Genomic DNA, 22,019 nt, shown 5'->3' with positions numbered 1-22,019 from the left:
GCGTGTGAAGCTGCAGCTTCAGGAACTGCCTTTTCTCATTTAGACCTGAAGGTGTTGCTCCCTCCTCCCAGCCCTCACTAAACAATCCGGAAAGAAAGAATGGATTGGTTTGATGTAAGAAACTAATGATTCTGACAGCAATGATGCCAGTAACAACAGAACATCCACCCCTGCCCACCAGAGTGGTGGGATGCTGCTCAAGGTATGTGTGGGCTGGCTTACAGGCTCCGAGATGGCAGCAGAACCTCACAGTTCTCCCTCTCCCTAGGGCACATCCCCATACCTAGGTGGCACCTTGTCGTATCACTCTGAGGCAGATGTTTGGCCAAACCTTCAGCGTGTATGCAGTCAGCTGCTTCTGCTGATGGAAACAGCCACCGATGCTTAAAGGTCAGGATCTAAGAGTTGTCCTCAACAGATGTTAGTATCAAAGTCTTGCCTCTGAAATACATTTGGATGAGCATCCGTAATGAGAAAGACTTTCCTGGCTTAGAAATGAAGCACAAAGACTTGGTTAAGATTTTCTTCACAAACAACACAAAGTTACTTTCAAGTCAGGTGGGAGAGAAGACAGAAGAGATCAAAATTTGAAATCAAAGGAAAAAAGTCATTAACTACAGCTGAGCAGAACAGCTCAATGATTTTAAGGGGAGGAATCTTGAGGTGTTGTGGATTTTTTTTAATTAAGGCTGCTAAAAACTAATCAATATTATATTCTAGAAAGGATGGAGATGAAAAAGGGAGCCGTCCAGACCTACCTCACTAACAAAGCATGTTAGAAATGATCAAAAACTGCACATGAATTACATCTCGCACAGAGAAGACACAGGAGAGAGCTTAATTAAATAAGTTTATTGTCTAACGTTTACAGTTGTTACATTGCCGCCGTAAAGCGCGACAACATGGATAAGTTGTCGGCAGGAACGCCTCGCTCCCTGCCTTTCCCTTCTATGAACACCCACTGAGGAACCAGGCCTTGTTCTTGAGGCTCACGAAAGCAAAGTGGACATGGAGTTGTTCAGTGGCACAGTTTTCACAAGTACGTGTTGAAACAAAACTACTGGGCTGACTGGCTAGCACGACAGCAGCGACCACGCTGTCTCACAGGAGGCCCAGGGCCAGAAACTGATGTGCCCCAGGCCGGGCCACGCAGCAAATCCACCACAGGACCAGTTCACAGGTGAGATGAGTATCAGTCTCCGGTAAAAATGTTTTGCTCATCCACTCTGGGAGCTAAGAGAAAAGTGCTTGGCTGAAGACAGTGCAAAGGAACAGGGAGTTCTGAGTTCAATGATGGGGAAATGCAAGTTAAAAAAAGTATAAAAAATTAATGTAGAATACAGGCTACAAATAAATTTTGTCCAGAACACTGGCACGTGGCAATCTGAACTCAGATTTTTTTTTTCTTTCCTATTAAGGACAGGGAAATAAATTTCACATTTTAATGCTGTGTGCAGAAACATTTACCGATAGCAAACTGATACACTTGACCATCTCACCAGTGTTTGAACAGCAAGGTGGATGAACTGGTTTCCAGCATTACAGGCAACACTAGATAATACTTCAACAAGAGAATGTAAACTTGATTGTTAAGGCAGCTGGCACTAACGCTGCACACAGGCATTGCTCGGCGCCCATTGCAGTACTGGGACACGTAGCACTTCGAAACGAGTAAAAAGAAAAGAGCATTATTGGACTAAATGACGCATGTTGTCAAAACACCTTCCCTTTCACACCAACCATGAAATATTTGGACATCTAGAAAAATAATGCACCTACTCCTCCAACTTCAGCCTGTTCTTTTACAAATATTTCAAAATACTGATAAATAATAGTGACTGCGAGCAGAATGCCAGTGCCGGACCCAATGGCTCCCAGAAAGTCAGCCAGTACTGAGAGGGCACCAATGCACAAACCACCAAATGCAGCTGCCGTAGGGATATACCTGTGCCAATGGAAAAAAAAGTATTTGTAAGCATGAATTTTCATCCAAGGATTCCAACAACACACTACTACTAAAACAACCAATTAGAATAATATTATAATAATAGAGGAGGGCCACGAAGATGATCCGAGGGCTGGAGCACCTCTCCTATGAAGACAGGCTGAGAGAGTTGGGGCTGTTCAGCCTGGAGAAGAGAAGGCTCTGGGCTGATCTTATTGCAGCCTTCCAGTACTTAAAGGGCACCTACAGGAAAGCTGGAGAGGGACTTTTTCCAAGGGCGTGTAGTGATAGGACAAGGGGCAATGGCTTTAAACTGAAAGAGGGGACATTTAGGTTGGATATAAGGAAGAAATTCTTCACTGTGAGGGTGGTGAGGCAGTGGAACAGGTTGCCCAGAGAAGCTGTGGATGCTCCATCCCTGGAAGTGTTCAGAGCCAGGTTGGATGAGGCTTTGGGCAACCTGGTGTAGTGGAGGCTTTCCCTGCCCATGGCAGGGGGGTTGGAACTAGATGATCTTTGAGGTCCCTTCCAACCCAAACCATTCTGTGATTCTATGATTCAAATTCCCTCATTATGCCACTTACACAAAAGACACTACAGGTTAATCTCCCACCTACTGCTATAAACATCTTTTCCATTACTAGGAAAGGCAACAGCTCAAGGGGAAGAATCCTAACATTTGCAGCAGAAACGAGTCTCAGATTTTTCGGAGAATATCTGCTCTAGTTGACGCCTCCCCAGTGGTCTCAACCACCCAGCTGGAAGTGAGCGTTTCCTTACCTGTTAAGCTCGTGCACCATTGAAGTATCCCTGTGGCCTCTCATCACCATTTGCTGTTCTTTGAGTTGCTTGGCAACCTGCAAAAATGTAATTTTATGAAACGGCTGCAGTGTTTCATACTCACCTGACGTTTAGTCAGAGTAGTAACTGATCAGTTAGGAACCAGTCAGTTCTAAATTAGAGGCAGCACTTGAAAACGTACAGATATTTATCAGGACACCTACATCTTTTGCTGATGAGCCAGACACCTCGATCCAAGTCTTCGAGAAGAATGCACAGGACCCCAACATAAATATTATATAAACTATTACGTGGACAGGATCCTCAAATATTGCACCCATGGATTCAGGAGGGGACAGGTAGTAGCAAAGGCCACCAACAGGGTAAGAGCGAGCGGGGCCACCGCCACTGACGTCCTATGAGAGGGGAAGAAAAGGGCAATTAGTTATTTCTCCAAGATCTCTCACATTCCTGTCTTACATTTACAGAGGAATCCCTCTTCAAGTTTAAAATGGCTTTTATACACAAATGTTAAAAAGTAAATATTCCAGTTTCCTGCTGGTTAAACACCAAAGCTTCACAATAAAGTAATGCAGATGAATAATTTCATGCGGTTAAAAAAGTGGTAGAACACTTACTGCCCACTGTCCCAGTAAGTTCACCAAGAAGTTGCCGCTAAAACGAACAGACAACATCTGGGAAATGACATAGAGGTTCGAAACTAAGGCAGACTGCAGAATGATGGGAATGTTGGAGGTGTAAAAGAGCTTGATAGGATAGCTGCTGTACTGCCCCCGGTATCGCGCAGACTTGATCGGTAAATCGACGCGAAATCCCTGTGGAAAAGAACACAAATGCACCAAGTTTGTTTCCAGTATAGGTGTTCCCAGCGTGCCTAAAAGCTACTCCTGACCATGCAGTTCTTGCTAGACAAACGAGGAGTGCAAGGCCTGAGACAGTAAGACCCAAAGGCTTCAGCTACAGTCTGGATTACAAATTTAAGGATTTATAGAATCATAGAATCATAGAATGGTTAGGGCTGGAAGGGACCTTCAAAGGTCATCTAGTCCAACCCCCCTGCAAGGAACAGGGATATCTCCAACTAGATCAGGTTGCTCAGGGCCTTGTCCAACCTGGCCTTGAACGTCTCCAGGGATGGAGCATCCACCACCTCTCTGGGCAACCTGTTCCAGTGTTCTACCACTCTCGTAGTAAAAAATTTTTTCCTAATATCCAACCTGAACCTACCTCCCTCTATTTTAAAACCATTACCCCTTGTCCTATCATAACTGGCCCTCCTGAACAGCCTCTCCCCATCTTTCCTGTAGGCCCCCTTGAGGTACTGGAAGACCGCTATAAGGTCACCCCGGAGCCTCCTCTTCTCCAGGCTGAACAGCCCCAACTCTTTCAGCCTGTCCTCATAGGAAAGGTGCTCCAGCCCTCTTATCATCTTCGTGGCCCTCCTCTGGACCCTCTCCAACTGGTCCATGTCCTTCTTATGTTGGGGACTCCAGAACTGGACGCAGTACTCCAAGTGAGGTCTCACGAGGGCAGAGTAGAGGGGGAGAATCACCTCCCTCGACCTGCTGGCCACACTCCTCTTGATGCAGCCCAGGACGCGGTTGGCCTTCTGGGCCGCAAGAGCACATTGCCGGCTCATATTGAGCTTCTCGTCCACCAGTACTCCCAAGTCCTTCTCCTCAGGGCTGCTCCCGATCCAATCACCACCCAGTCTGTATTTATGCCTGGGATTGCCACGACCCAGATGTAGGACCTTGCATTTGGCCTGGTTAAACTTCATGAGGTTGGTACGGGCCCACCTCTCCAGCCTGTCAAGGTCCCTCTGGATGGCATCCCTCCCTTCCAGCGTGTCGACGGCACCACACAGCTTGGTGTCATCGGCGAACTTGCTGAGGGTGCGCTCCATGCCACTGTCCACGTCACCGACAAAGATGTTGAAGAGGGCCGGGCCCAACACGGACCTCTGAGGGACGCCACTCGTGACCGGTCTCCACTTGGACATTGAGCCGTTGACCACTACTCTCTGAGTGCGGCCATTGAGCCAATTCCTTATCCACCGAGTGGTCCATCCATCAAACCCATGACTCTCTAATTTAGAGAGAAGAATGTCGTGCGGGACAGTGTCAAAAGCTTTGCACAAGTCCAGGTAGATGACATCCATTGGTCGACCCTTGTCCACCGATGCTGTCACCCCATCGTAAAAGGCCACCAAGTTGGTCAGGCACGATCTGCCTTTGGTGAAGCCATGTTGGCTGTCACCCACCACCTCCTTGCTCTCCAGGTGCCTTAGCATGGTTCCCAGGAGAATCTGTTCCATGACCTTGCCAGGCACAGAGGTGAGGCTGACCGGTCTGTAGTTGCCCGGGTCCTCCTTGTTCCCCTTTTTAAAAATGGGGGTTATGTTCCCTCTCTTCCAGTCATCGGGGACCTCGCCAGACCGCCACGACTTCTCGAATACAATAGCCAGTGGCTTGGCAACTTCATCCGCCAGTTCCTTCAGGACCCGCGGATGGATCTCATCAGGTCCCATGGACTTGTGCACCTTCAAGTTCCTCAGATGTTCTCGAACCTGGTCTTCAAGTACAGTGGGCGGTGGTTCATCCTCACAGTCCCTGCTAGTTCTTTCCACAGCTTGGGTGGTAAGACAAGAGACTTTACCATTGAAGACTGAGGCAAAAAATTCATTGAGTACCTCAGCCTTCTCTATGTCCCGGGTAACCAGAGCATAAGTGTTCCTGCTTGGTTGTATTAAGTTCTTTTTACATAAACATTTTCTCTCATCTGCTAAAGCATATTCCTCTAAAAGACACTTTACAGAATAGGGTTTGATAAAAAGCTTTAGTGGCTTTTAACTGCAGTAGCCAGCTAACAGCAGACTGTTGTGCAGTAAGCAAAGCCTTCTGTTTTCTGGGGCCAGCTCCTATCTAAGCAGACCCAAGAAAAGCCACATGGATTTGAAAACCAGGTAATTCATTTTTTTTGCCAGCACTCTGACTCAACAGTTTAAAAATTTATAATAATTAAAAAAAAAAAAACAACAAACAACAAACACCCAACAAACCACACATACAAAAAAGATTTTTAAAAAAATCACCACATGGATCTCCTTTAGTGTCTGTTTTAGTAAATACTTAAATTTAAAAAGTATTTCAAGAGAATTAGGTACAAAACAGGAAGTTATGCATTAATTACACAGTTGTTTTCTAGAACAAATCTGTATCATGCACATCCCAAAGAAGCAAGGTTCCTTAGCTCTGTCCAAAGCTATTCTTTTAAGTAAACTACGAGTATCAAGTATATTATTTGTGTGATACAGCCACTGCGGTTCCAGAACCCATTTTTAGTAAAAATACTCTCACAGTGTGTGTGGCATTTAATGGAACGTGAGATGACATCACTGAGTCCCAGAACATCTGGCTATAAAATTTAACAGCTGTACTGTCACAGAGGTATGTTGCTGAGATAACAATGCTGAAATAAAGAGTTCCTTACTCAAAGCTAAGATACTTCAGTTACTAAACTCTTGCATTTTTTCCCAGTGACTGCAGCGGCAGAGCTGCCATGAGGAATTTCTCACTTTACCTGAAAATATATGACTACAGCAAACACGAATACTGTAGCAATCAGATTCATGAGATTAGGCAAATTCTGTCGGTAAAAAGCCTCCCGGAGAGCCCGGACTTTGTCGGTTCGTGTAGCCAGAAGATGAAACAGTGCAATCACAGCACCCTCAAACTCCGTTCCTGCACGAAGCAAAAAGCAAAAGAAGTTTTAATCTGTAAAGTAAAAAAAAATAAAAAATAGTATCTTTCTTTTGGAAATTTTAAGAATGACAGATATAAATCAGACACAACAGAACACAAGTCCTGTTACAACAAATATGTCACAATACAGGATTCTGTTTTAGCTTATACAATGTAGAAAAATCTACCAAAACATTATTCCCGACTGAAGAAAAACCAAAACAAAACCAACAAGTAACACATGAAAGAATACTTTTTCTTGCCTTTCTGGGGGCAGGAGGATGACTGGAAGGAAGAAATAATAAACGAGGAAAAAAAAACAGCTTTAGCAAAGCAGTAATAAAATGCAAAAGACAGAACTGCTGAAAATCAGGCAAACATGAAAGCAAACTAAAAACATGGCTGAGGATTTCAAATGTGGGCATTAAACCAGTTCACTCCTTGACGCAAACAGGCTGTATCTCAACGTGGCATTTCTTGGGTGTCAGGACAACCAGATGTTGCCAAAGATTGGCTGGGGATGACGAGACGGTAGTTTCTGAAGAAACTCAAAGTAATTTGGAGGCACCAAGTATAAAAGTATCCTATAGGCAATGACACCAGGTACATCACAAACAACTCCTCCGAACATATACAGAATTTCTTCTCTATTTCTATGGACTAAAGACACTAAAACAAGACTATTTCAGCTCAGAAATCCAAAAGTCTTCAGTCGAGGGGCTTCAAGTCCCAAGTTTCCCAGCAAAGGCAAACTTCTAAGTTACTAATCTTCACCTAAGTCAGACAACATTTTCATCTTCCATGTCACACAACTGACTTCAGAAGCTCATCATCACACATTAAACCATTTTTCAATAGCTATCCAATAAACATTTGACAGTTTATGTATAGTGTACATCCACTGAAACGCATCACAACTACTTGTAGTCGCACACATACCTCTGCCAGTGTTGATGGTAGTGGGACTAAAGGCCTTCCAGACAATGGTTTCACAGATATTGGTGGCAATAAACAGGGAAATACCAGACCCCAAGCCATAACCTTTCTGCAGCAACTCATCTAACAGCAACACAATCAATCCAGCAACAAAGAGCTGTGAGGAAAGAAACAAAACTGAGCAGGAACAAGAAGGGATCAAGTCAAGAATTACGGATTCATTCCCTGCTTCAGTATTTTCATCATGCTGGAGACTGATCACTCAGTTTTTCATCTAAGTATCCTTCAGGCAGTACTTTTGCCCTCTCACATACAAACGCCTGTGCATCTCACCGCGCCATGATCTCTGTGAGTTTTCAACACAAACACTGGCAAACAGATTATTCACTTTTTTCAAAAAAGTGTTTAAGTTTGTACATTTACTGCTTTGCTCTACAAGATAACGTCTTCAAGCTGTGTCTGTGCTGTTTAGTGAGAAGTCATCCACGGTACTGAACAGCAGCTACTGCTTTCAAAGCCTACTAATTCCTGTATTTTGAGTTAAACAGCCACTCCTATCTGAAACATTTTTGATATTAACTATCCTAGCTTTCTCGTGCTTTATGGAATATTTAGAATTTCCCATATACAGACAGACGGATACAAAGGATGATGCTTTACAGCATTAAAAATAAATAAAGGCAACCAGACATTGAAAGATTTTTCCTTCCAGTTATACTGTATCTAACCAGTCTCAGTTACACACAAAATAGCTCATTACAAACCTGAATTATAATAAGAAGACAAATTCCAGCACCCATTTCAGCAGGATCTCCATACATTCCAGTCATAACATACACAATGGCTTGCCCAATGGTAATAATCATCCCAAATACTAAAACAAGAGAGAAAGCAAAGCCTTTAAAAAAAATCTGCTGAAATCACCTACCAAAGAAATCTCACATCTAGTATCACTTAGGCAGGCTGCTTTCCTAAGAATAAAAACATGCTTATTAATTTTAATTGGACCAGTACTTACATTTCTGAGCTCCATTGAACAAGGCTCTGTCTTTTGGAGTATCACCGACTTCAATGATCTTCGCTCCAGCTAGCAGCTGCATGATCAAACCAGATGTCACAATGGGTGAGATACCTAATTCCATCAACGTACCTACACAGGAAGAAAAAAATAATGCAATTGCCATTCAAGCATCTCCCCTAAAGAATTATACTTTGAGGATATCAGGTCTGTTGAAAGGTTTCAGACCTATAAGGAACATTTTTCATAACCCTTCAAACATGTACAGTACAGGCATGATCAAAACAAAGACCGTCATCTCTTCACAAAAGGAGGCTGCTATGTTAAAATCTGATTTTGAAGGCAGCAGGGAAAACTTACATAGCTTTTCACTTCAAATATTTTTGTGAAACCACACTAATGCTAAAGGTCAATGCACACTGAAGCTCAGCTTTTTGGCATATCATATCAAGGAACCTTTCACTGGCAAGCATCTTGTCCCTGGTTGTTTACTGTCAGTGCTTTAACTGTCACATTTTCCAAAAGTGTAATTTTGAAGACCAGAAGAAAGATGCTGCAGATTCAGTGGCTGGTAACACCACTCTGGGAGTCACCGACTCTAGTCAAGAGCCCAGAAGTTTAGGATTAAACTAGTTCTTAACAAAACACACACATGTCATTAAGATGCTCTGCTCGGCCAACCCACCTACTGGTGCAACATCACTGAGGTATCAACTTCCAACTGTATCCAACTCAAACAGGACGATATAACTTCATGTGCTGCAGCACATCGGTGTATATTCCAGAAAACGTGCCTGGTTTTCCCTCCCAATCACTTCATCCAGCATAATAAAAACTGAGGCATCACTCACTTTGCTTGCATGCTCAGCCTGATGCACCTGCAGCACCAGAGCTGCCACCTGATACTCTAATCTGGAAGTGTTCTCAGCAAGGTCTTGTTCAAGTACCGATATCTGCTTGAGCTACACTGCGATGCAGTATGGGAGCAGAGCTGGATGTACACGGAGCAGTTAACTCGGGAAAACAGCCCGCCTCTTGCATGTACAATACACTCTCCCATCTCAATACAGAAACATTCTTCCACATCGGCTTTTTGGAGCAACAGCATCATAAAGAGATCACTTTATAAAATTTAATTTGCCTTCAGCTAATACCGGAAACTTTTCATAGAATCATGGAACAGTTTGGGTTGGAAGGGACCTCAAGGATCATCTAGTTCCAACCCCCCTGCCATGGGCACTCATCTTAAGTTTTAGACTTCTAGCGTTAAAGTCCTCTTCTACATTTGGTTAGGATCCATTTGTCTATTCCAAAATAAATCAGTCTGGCTTTGCTGAACTATAAATCTAATCACCTCTGCCCTTAGCTGTCCCACCCATAAAATTACTCACCTGTAACACTGCCAAAGTATTACGAGGCAGAACTGACTTGCACACATAAGGGATTTTCTAGTCAACACTCTCACACTGCACATCAGTGCTGTTCATCGAGTGGTTTGGCAGAAGATTCCCTGTCCCATATATTAATCAGAAAGAGACCGCTCTACAATTCGAAACAGAATCATCCCAAAACTTGAGAATCAAGATGAACCTCATCTGCACATCAAAGGAAACCCCATTCCTACAATGAAATACTTCTCCAGTATCCGTCAATTTTGATTACATCTCTGCTAAGAACTTTACAAAGCGTTTCAGCGTGACACCTGGGTCACCTGGTATAAAGTTTAACAGCCAACTATTTTTCTCCTGTCTGTTTATACCGACACAAAACAGGGGAAGGAATAATCAACTGACCTCTGTTTGATGCAAGAATGACTCGCATCCAATAGAAGGGATCTGCAGAATCTGATGACATGATTCCAAACAAAGGTATCTGTCAAAGTGCACAGTAGAATTAAGCAGATAGACAACAAAGCTTGCATTCATCCAAAAATCTTAACCTGTAATGGTTCAACTGTTGTATTGTTTAATATAATTTATTCCAACTTTTTTGTTAATTAAACCAGAGCATACAATAACAGATACTGACATCATCTACTTTAATCCTCCAACTGGGGTATGACTCAGAGGACTAAACTATGTACACTAAGACCCTTCTACAGGAAAAAGTAGAAACCCCTGGAAAGAAGAGTCTGTACACATAAACAAGAGTACTAAAGTTGACAATGTAAACGCCTGACACATGCAGTTCTGGAGTACTACAACTCCTGAAAAGAACAGAAAAAGCATAAATTAAATAGGTCAGACACCACAAACCATTAACAGAATGGGGAAAAATATTAGATGATATTCCATTATTCTTATTTCACCAAAATTTTTGCTGCAATTTTGAGTTTAAAAAAAATAAAAAATTGTAGCAAAACGCCTTTGAGAAGACAGAAGAAAGCAGTTCTTTTATATTTTTTTTAAACGGTCCTACATAGAATTTCTTTTCAGTACAAATTAAATATACAGCATAAATGACAATATAAATATCTTCCTCCAGCAAGTTTAAATATTCAAGTTCTACAGCTGGCAATATGTCTTAAAATATGCCATATGGAACTGTCTAAGCTCACCAAGTCTATACAAAGCCTCCAATACTCTGTATGTCAATATTTAAGGACTTTGAACTCTTAAAAACTCTTCTTAATCACAATAACAGTACACCATGGATCCAGGCAATCTTGCAGATTAATTCCTGAAAACTCTAGTCTGCACCATCTGATGTCCTTATTCAAGTACTATAATCTTTGGAGCAGATTCAAATTCTTAATTATGCATATATCCAGCAGCTAGGAAACACAGATAAACTACTTCTAGCTCTAGTATCTTTCCCAGCTCCTCCTTCCAAAAGGACAGTGAGGTACCAGAGCTGGGTTTTAGCCTTTCAACAGTCCTTCAAAGTTGTAAACAAAAACTACTAAACAACTGCTTCACAGGCTAAAATGGGTAAGTTAGGAAATATAACCTAAAAACACTGATTCTGAAGACATATCATTCATTTTAAACCTTCTAAGATGTCTACCAAGTTCTAAAAAATATGTATCAAGACAGACATGGAATCTTATTTTCTGCAATGTCTAAGTAGTCTTGAAAAACAAACTCAAACCAAACCAACACTATGTGTTTACAACCCAAGTTGTAAGTTCTAGGAATTCCTTCAACTGTGAGTAATAAAGATCATGTAAATGTTTACAAGGACCTGTGTTTTGGAGGGGTTTTAGCTAACATTTTTGTCGGTATATTCGCAAAATAACAACGTCAACTTAAACACCTCAGAAACATTTTTCTGCAATCTTTAAAACCCATCAGCTTGTTCAAGAGCAATCAGGTAAAAATAGTCACTTTATTTCACTTTCAGCCTTGTTACTGCTAAAATTAAAATCTAGCTATGGACAGAGGGTAAAGAATGTATAATACTGCTCAGTTTGTTTAGACTACTCGATGAATAATTAGCTTGGCCATTCACACTGCAGCCAGTATCATCATTTGATAGGATCTTTCATGTAACAAGAAAAAACATGACGTATTTTACACTAAATAGAAAGCATCAGTTTCTGAAAACATACACAATCAATAACAAGGACTGTGTCAGAGAATGAGGTTTCTCTAACTGAACTTTAAATGCTTAACCATAAAAATACATAACTGGAACTGGCAGGTCAGCATGAAACAAGAACTTCTCACACTTCTTGCATTCTATTTGATATGTACAGAATGCAAATCTTCTGAAACACAGGAAACATCAATACCTACCTGGCAGCATACTAAAAAAATGAAGAGTGTGATAGCCGTCCATAGCACCTTCTCTCTGAACTGGATCTACAGAACAGATGGCAGAGAGTCACGTGTTCATTACACGTACAATTTTCACTGTACTCTCACGTTAGTACCAAATGCTACATCATTCAGAATTAAATGCAAAGATCTTGAACCAGAAAGCATCATTTCTCATTAGAATTTATTTTTAATATCATTTCAGATTTTATAGAAAGACACAGTCATGGGCTTCTGTGTAGTCAAAGAAAACTTACATGGGATCTGGCAGATAGCGTGGCTGACAGTGAGTAGAATATATTTTATATATAGTATCCTAATAAAGTGAGTACTTATAGGAAAGCAACAGTATGGCTAAAAACATGGACATGCTAGAACAAACATGAAAGATTAATGCAAAATTCTTATCTTCAGTGATTAGTGCTCTAGGCTTCAACAGATTGGAAGCAGTTTCATAAGGCTGGAAGTTATTAAACGAAAGCACTATGAAATTTTCAAAAAGATTTAGCTGCTGTGAAGGCAAATGATAAAACCCAAAAGAACCATGAGTTTTGGGTAGCTATTCAAAGTATTTAGAATGAAGTTTTTCAAAAGGTGTTAAAGGAAGCTTAAATTCACCACTATGTTCATGGACAAAAATCAGAAAATATTTTTAAAGACTCTTTTTCCCTCCAAAATACTTCTATCGATGCAGATTATATATTACTTTAAGAAGAATGTCAGATCAACGATCATTAGTCACTAACACATGGGAGAGAATCTCAGGGTCACAGCATCTGAGGCAACTGTGCCCAGTGACAGGTGCAAGAAGAGAAGAATCACAAGATTTAAGTCTGAACCAGAGGATTACTCAAAGCATGAGACAGAAAGAAATGCACTTGAAGAGAACAGAGAGCGCCAAGATGCAGTGTTGAACATTCAAGTTCCCACCTCTCCTCCATGGAGCAAACATGAGGGTAAGTGTGTTCGCTGCAGGCAAGAGTACAGCAGCTACTACAACGTGACACGAACTAACAGGTAAGATAGACACAGCAGAAATCCTAGCTTTCTGCCTCCAACCACTGAGTCTGCCTGGAGAGAGGTAACAAGAAGGATTAGTGCCTCGTTTCATAGGTACTGAACACCCACAAACGAGAAGCTACAAACCGATGCAGCAGCACAGCTTCTCAAGCAAAAGGAAACCCAGCAGTACTCTGTCTTTGTAAGTGAAAGCACGCACTTACTTAGAAGCAAAATAATCCCAGTAATTTAATTTATTAACTGATACCATCTCATTCTTTTAAAAGAGGCCTGATGCTAAAAATACTTACAGTACAAAGTTAAAAAAAGAAAAATAGTGACAGCAGCAAATAAACCCAAACAATATCTTGCGTTAGACTTTATGCAGTACTGACCCACTTTACCAAGTGCTGTTTGAATTCAGCAATTCAGATTTTTAAGTACAGACTTTTTAAAAGAAAAATGCTTAACCAAATTATCTGTACAGCCCAGCAGTTAACCCAAGCTTCTGAGGTATCGGGCAAGCTCTACAACAGCTCTCACTCTCTTCAAGGGCAGTGAATAGAAGAGTTGGAGAAACTCTCCATCACCCAAACCACAGTTATTCACAGGGAAAACAGTCTCTACGATTCAAAAAGACAAAAAAGAAAAAGAAGGCATTCAAATCCATATGCCAGGAACAGCAAAATACAGACTGGTACCAAAACATTCCAGCCACAAATGGCAACAAGCACAGGGACAGTACATTTCACCATCTGACCAGATCCAACTGGACATTTTATTCCTTTGACGTTTTTCGTAAAACTTGTGAAAATGAAGGGACTTAAGCACCATCTCCTTGGTGTTCGGAATAGCGTGTTCTACTCAGAAAAATCTGTGCATATGAGGGAAATATGAACCGAAACTACTAACCACAAAAAGCAGCAGCTGCTCCTGTTAATCAAGTTGGCCAAAACACCAAAGCAACACTCCCTAGTTACAGAAAAAGCCCGCTTCCCTCATCATCAATAACAGCAAAACGATTCAACGAGGGCCCAACTGAACCAAAACTTCATCTTCACGTAACAATCGATACAAGTTTAGAAAAAATGGATTTTTTTTTCTATTTTGTTACCTTCATTTCTCCTCCTCACCTTACCCAACCCACTAAAACCATTACTAATGGCGCCTGCACACGACAGCTTGCAAGAAAACACTAACAAAGAATTACAGTGATACAGAATGACCTAGGTCACCTGATAAACCACACACGAGCAAGGAACATAACTTAAAATGGTCAAAGGCCTCTTCAGTCTAGGAAAGATGTTCCCAATTACACTTCCACTTCAAATTTGTACCAAGCTGGCAACCGGCAGTCATTGCCCAGACAGCGACCTAGATAGTAATAAAGACAAAGTGACCCAAATAGCAAGGACGGAATCTCGGCACCTCTCTGGGCATCCTTCACCTGCTGATGGAGGGCATGGACAGATCAATCCTCTCTTCCTCTCTGGCAAACAGAAATGGAGGAGAAAAAAAAAAAAAAACAAGAGAAAAATCACAACTGTCAATGAGCTTTACAGAAACATCAGTATCTGTAGATTTGTCTTAGCTTCCTCTCCTCTCATCCGCTTCACTAGACAAAAATGGGATGGATGTAAGCAGCTAATCACAGATATGCCACAAAGCAGCACCAGAAGATCTGCACCATCACAGAAGCAAAGACAGGTAACTTCCACCCAGATGTGGGGCACCCAAATCCTAACACAGGGTCTGGCTCTTGAGATTCCTGCTCTGAACGTGCCTTTGTCTGACCTACATAACTTGTTCGGAAACCTGTCCCAAGAGGCAAAGATGCTGGAAAACAACAAGGAAAGACAGATGGAGCTCACAGCTGGGGGATAAATCTCAATCTTTTTAAAAATCAATTCCAGAGGGGAATAATCAGCAGTTTTTACTGTAACCTCTCCATTCAATCCAGCAGGCTCAGCTATGGTTACTGGCACAAACATCTCTGCATCCAGTCCTAACCTTCAGGAATCTCTCATCCACAAAAGAGGATTCTCTCAGATGGTGTCATGTTCCCACCTATGCATTTCCTTTTAAGAATGGAAAAGTCAGCATTTAGCTCTTAAGGAATTTTCATGCGAGTCATGACGATGAATGTTAGGTAAACTTGTTATTCTAATTAGAATCTTTGTCACCTAGGCGATACATGCTTCCTTGAATTTTAGAATTAAAAAATGGTGGTGTGTTTTTGGGTTTTGACAGGCCAAACCTCTTTCTGATTTGCAGAAATTAACTAATTTTGAATTAGAAAATGTGCTGAGAATTGTGAGGAGCTTCCAGGGCTAGGGCGATAGAGAGAACAGCTGTAAATGGCCTCAGGTCACTGATTTCAGAATGAAGTGTCACATCCAGTAGGTGAACAGGGAGCAATTACCTGAACTGTACCACAGAACACTTTCCTGCTTCATCAAGGTGAAGTTCCCATAGCTATAAGAGCAGAAAATATTTTGTGGGAAAGGAAGAACTGAATTTGTGGTTCCTGAATTACAGCACAAGCCTTTGCAAAGTAAGCCAGCTCCAAGCCCAGAGTTGTGACCAGTACTCAAAGCCAACAGTGGTATCCACAGGAAAAAAAGCAGCTTGAAAACTCTGTTCTAGTATATTAAAATAGATCCAATCATACGGAGCTGAAACTAAACAAACTTAGTCTAGAGATGAGACTTAAAAAAAAAAAAATTAGTTAGTTTAAGTACCAAGTGGAACAATTTATCAGAAGGCTGTTAAGAATTCATCATCATGGTAATCTTTTACCTTTACACGGATTCCCCCTCCTCCAAAGAATACGTCCTACTTTAAGGCCCACTGTCTGTATTTATAGCGGAGTGTGGACTTGAATATCACAATGTTTTCTTATCTGCGAACCAATAAAAGTAAGAAGATAATGTGGCACTCACTTTTCTTTCTGGTTTCTGGATTTCAGGTAACACTGCACAGAATGGCTTAATAACTTCTAAAAATTTTACTGTTCCAGAAAAACAAAAACACACACAAAAAGAGAGAAAAAAATGTTAATGAGCCTTTATGAATTGATAAAGCTTCATACAACTTTAACTTCTAGGGGGAAAAACAAAGTGCAAGTAACACTTCATAAGTGAACTATTTCATCAACACACACTTTAATTCAAAGTCTGAAAACTAATGCCTTCTTCTCGAAACCACTGAAAACAGGGCAAAAATGTTAAGAGAATTCTTGTTCTAATCAGATTTGGCCCATCTTTTTTGCTACAGCTGGAATCATTTTAGATGAGAAGTGGCACTGTAGAAGTGACACTGTATAGATCATCAGAAGTGAACTAAATTTTATTCCATCTAAAAATAAGTGACCTAGTATCAGTCTGTGCTAGTTAAACACAGAAGATACTGACATCAAAAAGTATCCGTGCAGAGATTAGTAACTTGTGTTTTACGTAAGTATTCCTGGAGAAGTTGTAGATGCCCCATCCCTGGAAGTGCTCAAGGCCAGGGTGGATGAGGCTTTGAGCAACCTGGTGTAGTGGAGGGTCTTCCTGCCCATGGCAGGGGGGTTGGAACTAGATGATCTTTGAGGTCCCTTCCAACCCTGACCATTCTATGATCCTATGATTTAGTGGAGAAAATAATTCAACCGCTAAAATATGGTTAGAAATTATAATTTAAATCACTGCAACACTTATTCTGATCAGAACTTCAGGGGATTTTAACTTTTGATACATCTCTCTTCACAGTTTCTCCTTGAAAAACACAGAGAAGCTCAACAGTTTGAGTTCTTTTTCTGGGAAAAAAAAAATAAATCAAAGCACATGTGCTTGATGGGAAATTTATCCTCCAAAACTTGCACGTTATTCCCAGCCTCAACGCATTCAGATAGCCATAGAAAACAACCAGTAGTACCTCTTCAAAGACAACGCATTTCTTACACTGAAAACCGAGTTGAATAACACCTTAGTCGAAATGCCATGTTTACTTTCACACTTTGCTGTGCCACATTTCTCCTTTATTCATGCCAAGCCCTCAGAAAGCTCACCAGAAGATGCGCCTTGCTCCACAGAAGCCGGCACGTCTCCCATGTTAAAATATTAATGCCGGGGGGGGGGGGGGGGAATAACTCGGCACAAAGCGGTGCCAAGCGGTGACTCGTCTTACCCTCTGCCCGGCAGCAAGGAAACCTGCTCGGGACGAGGGTGTCCCGCTGCCGCTGCCTCCCTGGCCGGCCTGAGGCGGGCACCTCAGGCACGCCGCCACCTCAACCCGCCGGGCCGGCGACTGGCCACGTTCTCCCCCCAGACAGGCAACGACCCCACTCCCCGGGAGCCCTCCTCCTGGCAGGGAGGAGGCCCGGGCCGCTCCCCGCCCGCGGAACGGCGCTGCCCGTACTCACTGCCCATGGCGGCGGCGGAGGCGCCCGCCTCCCTCAGCCGCTGTCACCGCCGCTCCCCCGCGCCGCCGGCCGGCGCCGTCACATGACGCCGGCCGCAGGGCCCCACCCCTTTACGCGCAGGCATCGCTGCGGACGACTATCCCATCCCTGAGGGGACAGCGCTACCGACGCGGCGGGGAGAAGCCATATCGCTCCCGTTAACGGTCCGCTAAGCGCCGCTCCGCTCCCTCCCCCGAGGGGAACGGGAGCGAATGTTACCGCTACGGGGCGGGTCAGGCTGGCGGCGGACAGCCACGATGAGGGAGGACCGCGCGGGGGGCTCTGCTCCCAGAATGCTCTGCGCGCTGTGAGGGGGCTGTTCCCGCCCGCGGGGGGATACGGCAGCGCCTCACCGCTAAGGCGTCGCTGAGGCGCTGCCGTGTCCCCCCGCGGGCGGGAACAGCCGCCCTTCACAGCGCCAAAACTCATTCTTCGATTTCATTTTGGCTTGTGTGGAAGGAGGAAGATCTCTCCTCCTCGCTCTGAATCGCGGCCTCGCTCGTATCTTAGTCCTGAGGAGTTTCGAGTGTGTTTCTTCCATGTTGTTGATACAGGAGTGTCGTTCTGAAAAAGCACAGATTTGGCGCTGGTGCCTTACTTTAATGTGATAATGTACCTTATCTACTAATGTACCTTTTCTGTATTAATGTATATTCTATTAATGTACCTGTATTAATGTACCCAAATGTGATAATTTCACAGGTAAATCGAGAAAATCACGGCTCTGGGAGTGAAGTGAACCTGACAATGGGGACTGGGAATGGGTGTCATTGAAATGGGTATCAAACCTTCTTCAGAGCTCTCTGTGACAATAGGCAACAGTCTGTAAAATGAGGGTTATCACCATTTACTGCAGAATTCACATATGATAATTTAAAACGGTATTTACTCTTCCTGAGTTAACTCATCCTACACATGGGCTTGTGTTCTTCCTTACCAGTATAAGAGGTGTTTTAGGCTGTTACCAAGAAACAGTATGAGACATGAAGGATTATGGCTCCTCCCCAACCCTGAATCTATACATTGGATTTTATTCTGCACTCCCTGAGGAGAAATTCACTTATCGAAGACCTTGCCACAATCATAGAATGGTTAGAGTTGGAAGGGACCTTAAAGATCATCCAGTCCCAACCCCCCTGACATGGGCAGGGAAACCCTCCACTACACCAGGTTGCCCAAAGCCTCATCCAACCTGGCCTTGAACGCTTCCAGGGATGGGGCAGCTACAACTTCTCTGGGCAACCTGTTCCAGTGCCTCACCACCCTCACAGTGAAAAATTTCTTCCTTATATCCAATCTAAATCTCCCCTCTTCAGATTAAATCCATTGCCCCTTGTCCTATCACCACACACCCTTATAAAAAGTCCCTCTCCAGCTTTCCTGTAGGCCCCTTTAGGTACTGGAAGGCTGCTATAAGATCAGCCCGGAGCCTTCTCCAGGCTGAACAGCCCCAACTCTCTCAGCCTGTCTTCATAGCAGAGGAGCTCCAGCCCTCGGATCATCTTCGTGGCCAATATCTTTAAAGAATTTAAAATCTTTAAAGAATTTTGTTCAAGAGCCTCCGTCATCTGAAATCACCGAGAAAGGCTTTTTTTTTTACCCTGTTTATACAGTCATAATTTTACAAATACTACTGAGTTACTCTGTAGCAATGACTTTAACCTATTGTTCCTCAATAGTCTGACAAATGCCCATAATCAATTGGCCTAGCGTTTTACTTGTAGATTATAACCTACAAATAGCTGGGTTAATAGTTGAGTTCCAGGAAGTTTCTTGTGATTACCCTTTGTTTAGATTGTTAACCATGTTTATCTTAAAAGTTCCTTCAATTACAGGTCTTGTTAGCTCGCTCACTCACAGCAAACCCTCCTGTCTGTAAATCGCTGGCCCGTGTTTTGGTGATGGATAAAAGGTCCAGGAGGTTTCTTCGATCCGTACTAACATACATGCACCACTCCAGGTCTGCTGCAGCAATGTTACTGGGTCACCTATAAAGGGGTTCCCAGTGACAGAAAAATCAAAATGCAGTGTTGTTTTCTTTGCTCGTTCCAAATGAATACTACTGTGGTGTTCAAAACTTTGTGCCTTCAAAACTCAGGCTAGATTTGTTTTTTAATCTAAGACAACCACTGTTACTAAAATATTTGCTTTAAAATATTTGTTTTCCTGATGTGTCATCTTTCTGTCACTGAGAGTTACTGCTGTCTTTAATGAACTGCTCAACCCAACATCTCTGCTTTACCTTTTTCTTCCTAGTCTTGCACTTTCCTCTGAAAATCCTCAACATTCATCCACAGCTTCTGTCATGACCTCTGCATCTCCTCCCACACACCACAACGCACAAGTGCCACAACACTCCCTCTCTTTCTAGTTACCTTTTTAACAAACACAGCTTAACTTCTTGTTGTAAGGACCCACAGAATTCTCCCATCCAAGGACTGAGGCCTGCTCTGTTACCCACTCACCCAGCTTGTATGCCATTTCATTCAGCGCCTTCCCGAAGTAATTGTGAATTGAATTAATTTCCTGAATTAAACGCTCCTGTTGTCAAGCAGCATTTTCATCTGGGGCTTTTGCAATTTAGAATCACAGAACGGTTAGGGTTGGAAGGGACCTCAAAGATCATCTAGTCCCAACCCCCCTGCCATGGGCAGGGAAACCCTCCACTACACCAGGTTGCCCAAAGCCTCATCCAACCTGGCCTTGAACACTTCCAGGGACGAGGCAACCAGGGATTTCTGCATCTCTTTTCCAAAATGCTTTTTTTCAAAAGGAATCCAGCACTCATGCAGGGAGGGCCAAATCTGCGTGCAGAGCAGCGCGTGGCACGCAGACTGGAAACAGCCTCGTGTGCATCCAAAATTGCTAAGAGAAACGGTGCGAACTCCTAACCTGGCAGGTGCTTTGTCTTCCTCCTGGCAGCTGTTGGCCGTCCCAACAGAGCAGTGTCCTGCAGGCAATCTGCACAGGGACACCAAGGAGAGCTGTGCTGAAGCTCTCCGCTCCTTACCCCGGCATCCCTGGGGGCTCCATGGCACAGCGCAGGTGTGCTGGGGACATTTCACTGAGCAGCCCCACAGAAACAGCTGTGCCTCCCAACAGGGGGACAAACCAGGCTCCGAACACAGGAGCACCTTTACCTGGTGACTGGATAACCAAACCCGCGCAGCCTGCGTGCGGGCGGTGCCAACGAGGCCAGGTTCCACGTGAAACTCGAAACACTGCGTCTGTTCTCCTCGTGTGCGTATCGTCACAGCGAAAAAAACGTGGGGTTATGGAATCACCAGCCGGGAGTCAAGGCTGATGGTTGTGCTCTCTGACTCCCTCAGCCACAGCTGTAGCCAAAGCAGTGCTACTCTTCAGCCTCCTTTTTCCAGTTATCAACACAGGGCTGCTTTGTGAGCCCAGCACCCGGAGATAAATCGTACAAGAAGCACCGAGCACGGCGCCAGTGCCTGTCTGGGCACAGCGTCTAACAAGCTGACGTAAGGCCCCAAGCGTGACATCCAAACAAAAGGTAACCACATCCCTGCGGAAGAGCAGCTGCTGTCCTAGACAATATCCATGATTAAAAACAGAAGTAAAGGACAGACAGAGCTCCAGCTGTTCTCAGGAAAGGCGATTTCAACCTGGAAGAGTCTACTGCCCAGGGACCACAGCAAGAAATCCTTGGAAATCTCAGAGCAGAAATTTAAATGGGAATATGTTTTGATTGGAGAAAGCTGTTCAGAATGCGTAAGAGGTTGTGAAGTTTGCTAGAGCAAAGTGGAAGAAACATCATTTCATGCCACTGTGATGGATGTGAAATCCCCTCAGTTCAAGAAGGACAAGGAAATGCTGGAGAGAGTCCAGCGCAGGGCCACAAAGATGATTAAGGGAGTGGAACATCTCCCTTATGAGGAAAGGCTGAGGGAGCTGGGTCTCTTTAGCTTGGAGAAGAGGAGACTGAGGGGGGACCTCATTAATGTTTATAAATATGGAAAGGGTGACTGTCATGAGGATGGAGCCAGGCTCTTCTCAGTGGCATCCAATGATAGGACAAGGGGAAATGGATATAAGCTGGAACACAGGAGGTTCCACTTAAACATGAGGAAGAACTTCCCAGTAAGGGTACCAGAACACTGGAACAGGCTGCCCAGAGAGGTCATGGAGTCTCCTTCTCTGGAGATGTTCAAATCCCGCCTGGACGTGCTCTTGTGTGATCTGACCTAGGTGGTCCTGCTCCGTCAGGGGGATTGGACTAGATGATCATTTGAGGTCCCTTCCAATCCCTAACATTCTGTGATTCTGTGCTAAAGAAGTCATGTGGAACAGGCTACAGAACAGAGATGACAGAGGTTACTTCTGGGCCATGCAGAGTTAATGGATGAACAGG

At 43.4% G+C, this 22,019-nt stretch overlaps 1 protein-coding gene across 4 annotated transcripts; it reads right to left on the bottom strand.

Moving 5' to 3' along the window:
- Positions 1 to 837: 837 nt before the first annotated feature.
- SEC61A2 (SEC61 translocon subunit alpha 2) lies at positions 838 to 17,626 on the bottom strand. Of its 4 annotated transcripts, XM_086609892.1 has the most exons (12): positions 17,606 to 17,626; positions 16,143 to 16,210; positions 12,181 to 12,246; positions 10,237 to 10,315; positions 8,444 to 8,575; positions 8,190 to 8,299; positions 7,429 to 7,582; positions 6,329 to 6,489; positions 3,364 to 3,561; positions 2,950 to 3,141; positions 2,726 to 2,802; positions 838 to 1,945 (listed from the first exon to the last, which is right to left on the bottom strand). In XM_086609892.1, the coding sequence occupies exons 1-12, from the start codon at positions 17,610 to 17,612 to the stop codon at positions 1,759 to 1,761; spliced, it is 1,431 nt and encodes a 476-aa protein (XP_086466018.1). In that variant the 5' UTR covers positions 17,613 to 17,626; the 3' UTR covers positions 838 to 1,758. The 4 variants fall into 4 exon arrangements, with proteins under 4 accessions (XP_086466018.1, XP_086466019.1, XP_086466021.1 ...); XM_086609893.1 differs by lacking the exon at positions 12,181 to 12,246; XM_086609895.1 differs by lacking the exons at positions 16,143 to 16,210; positions 17,606 to 17,626 and adding an exon at positions 16,000 to 16,030.
- Positions 17,627 to 22,019: the final 4,393 nt, after the last annotated feature.

Source organism: Tauraco erythrolophus, chromosome 4 (genome assembly GCF_009769465.1).
Source record: "Tauraco erythrolophus isolate bTauEry1 chromosome 4, bTauEry1.pri, whole genome shotgun sequence".
In the NCBI taxonomy this organism is placed as follows: Eukaryota; Metazoa; Chordata; class Aves; order Musophagiformes; family Musophagidae; genus Tauraco; species Tauraco erythrolophus.
Note: the sequence above shows the minus strand (reverse complement) of the source record. Positions and strands in the feature narration are given on the sequence as shown.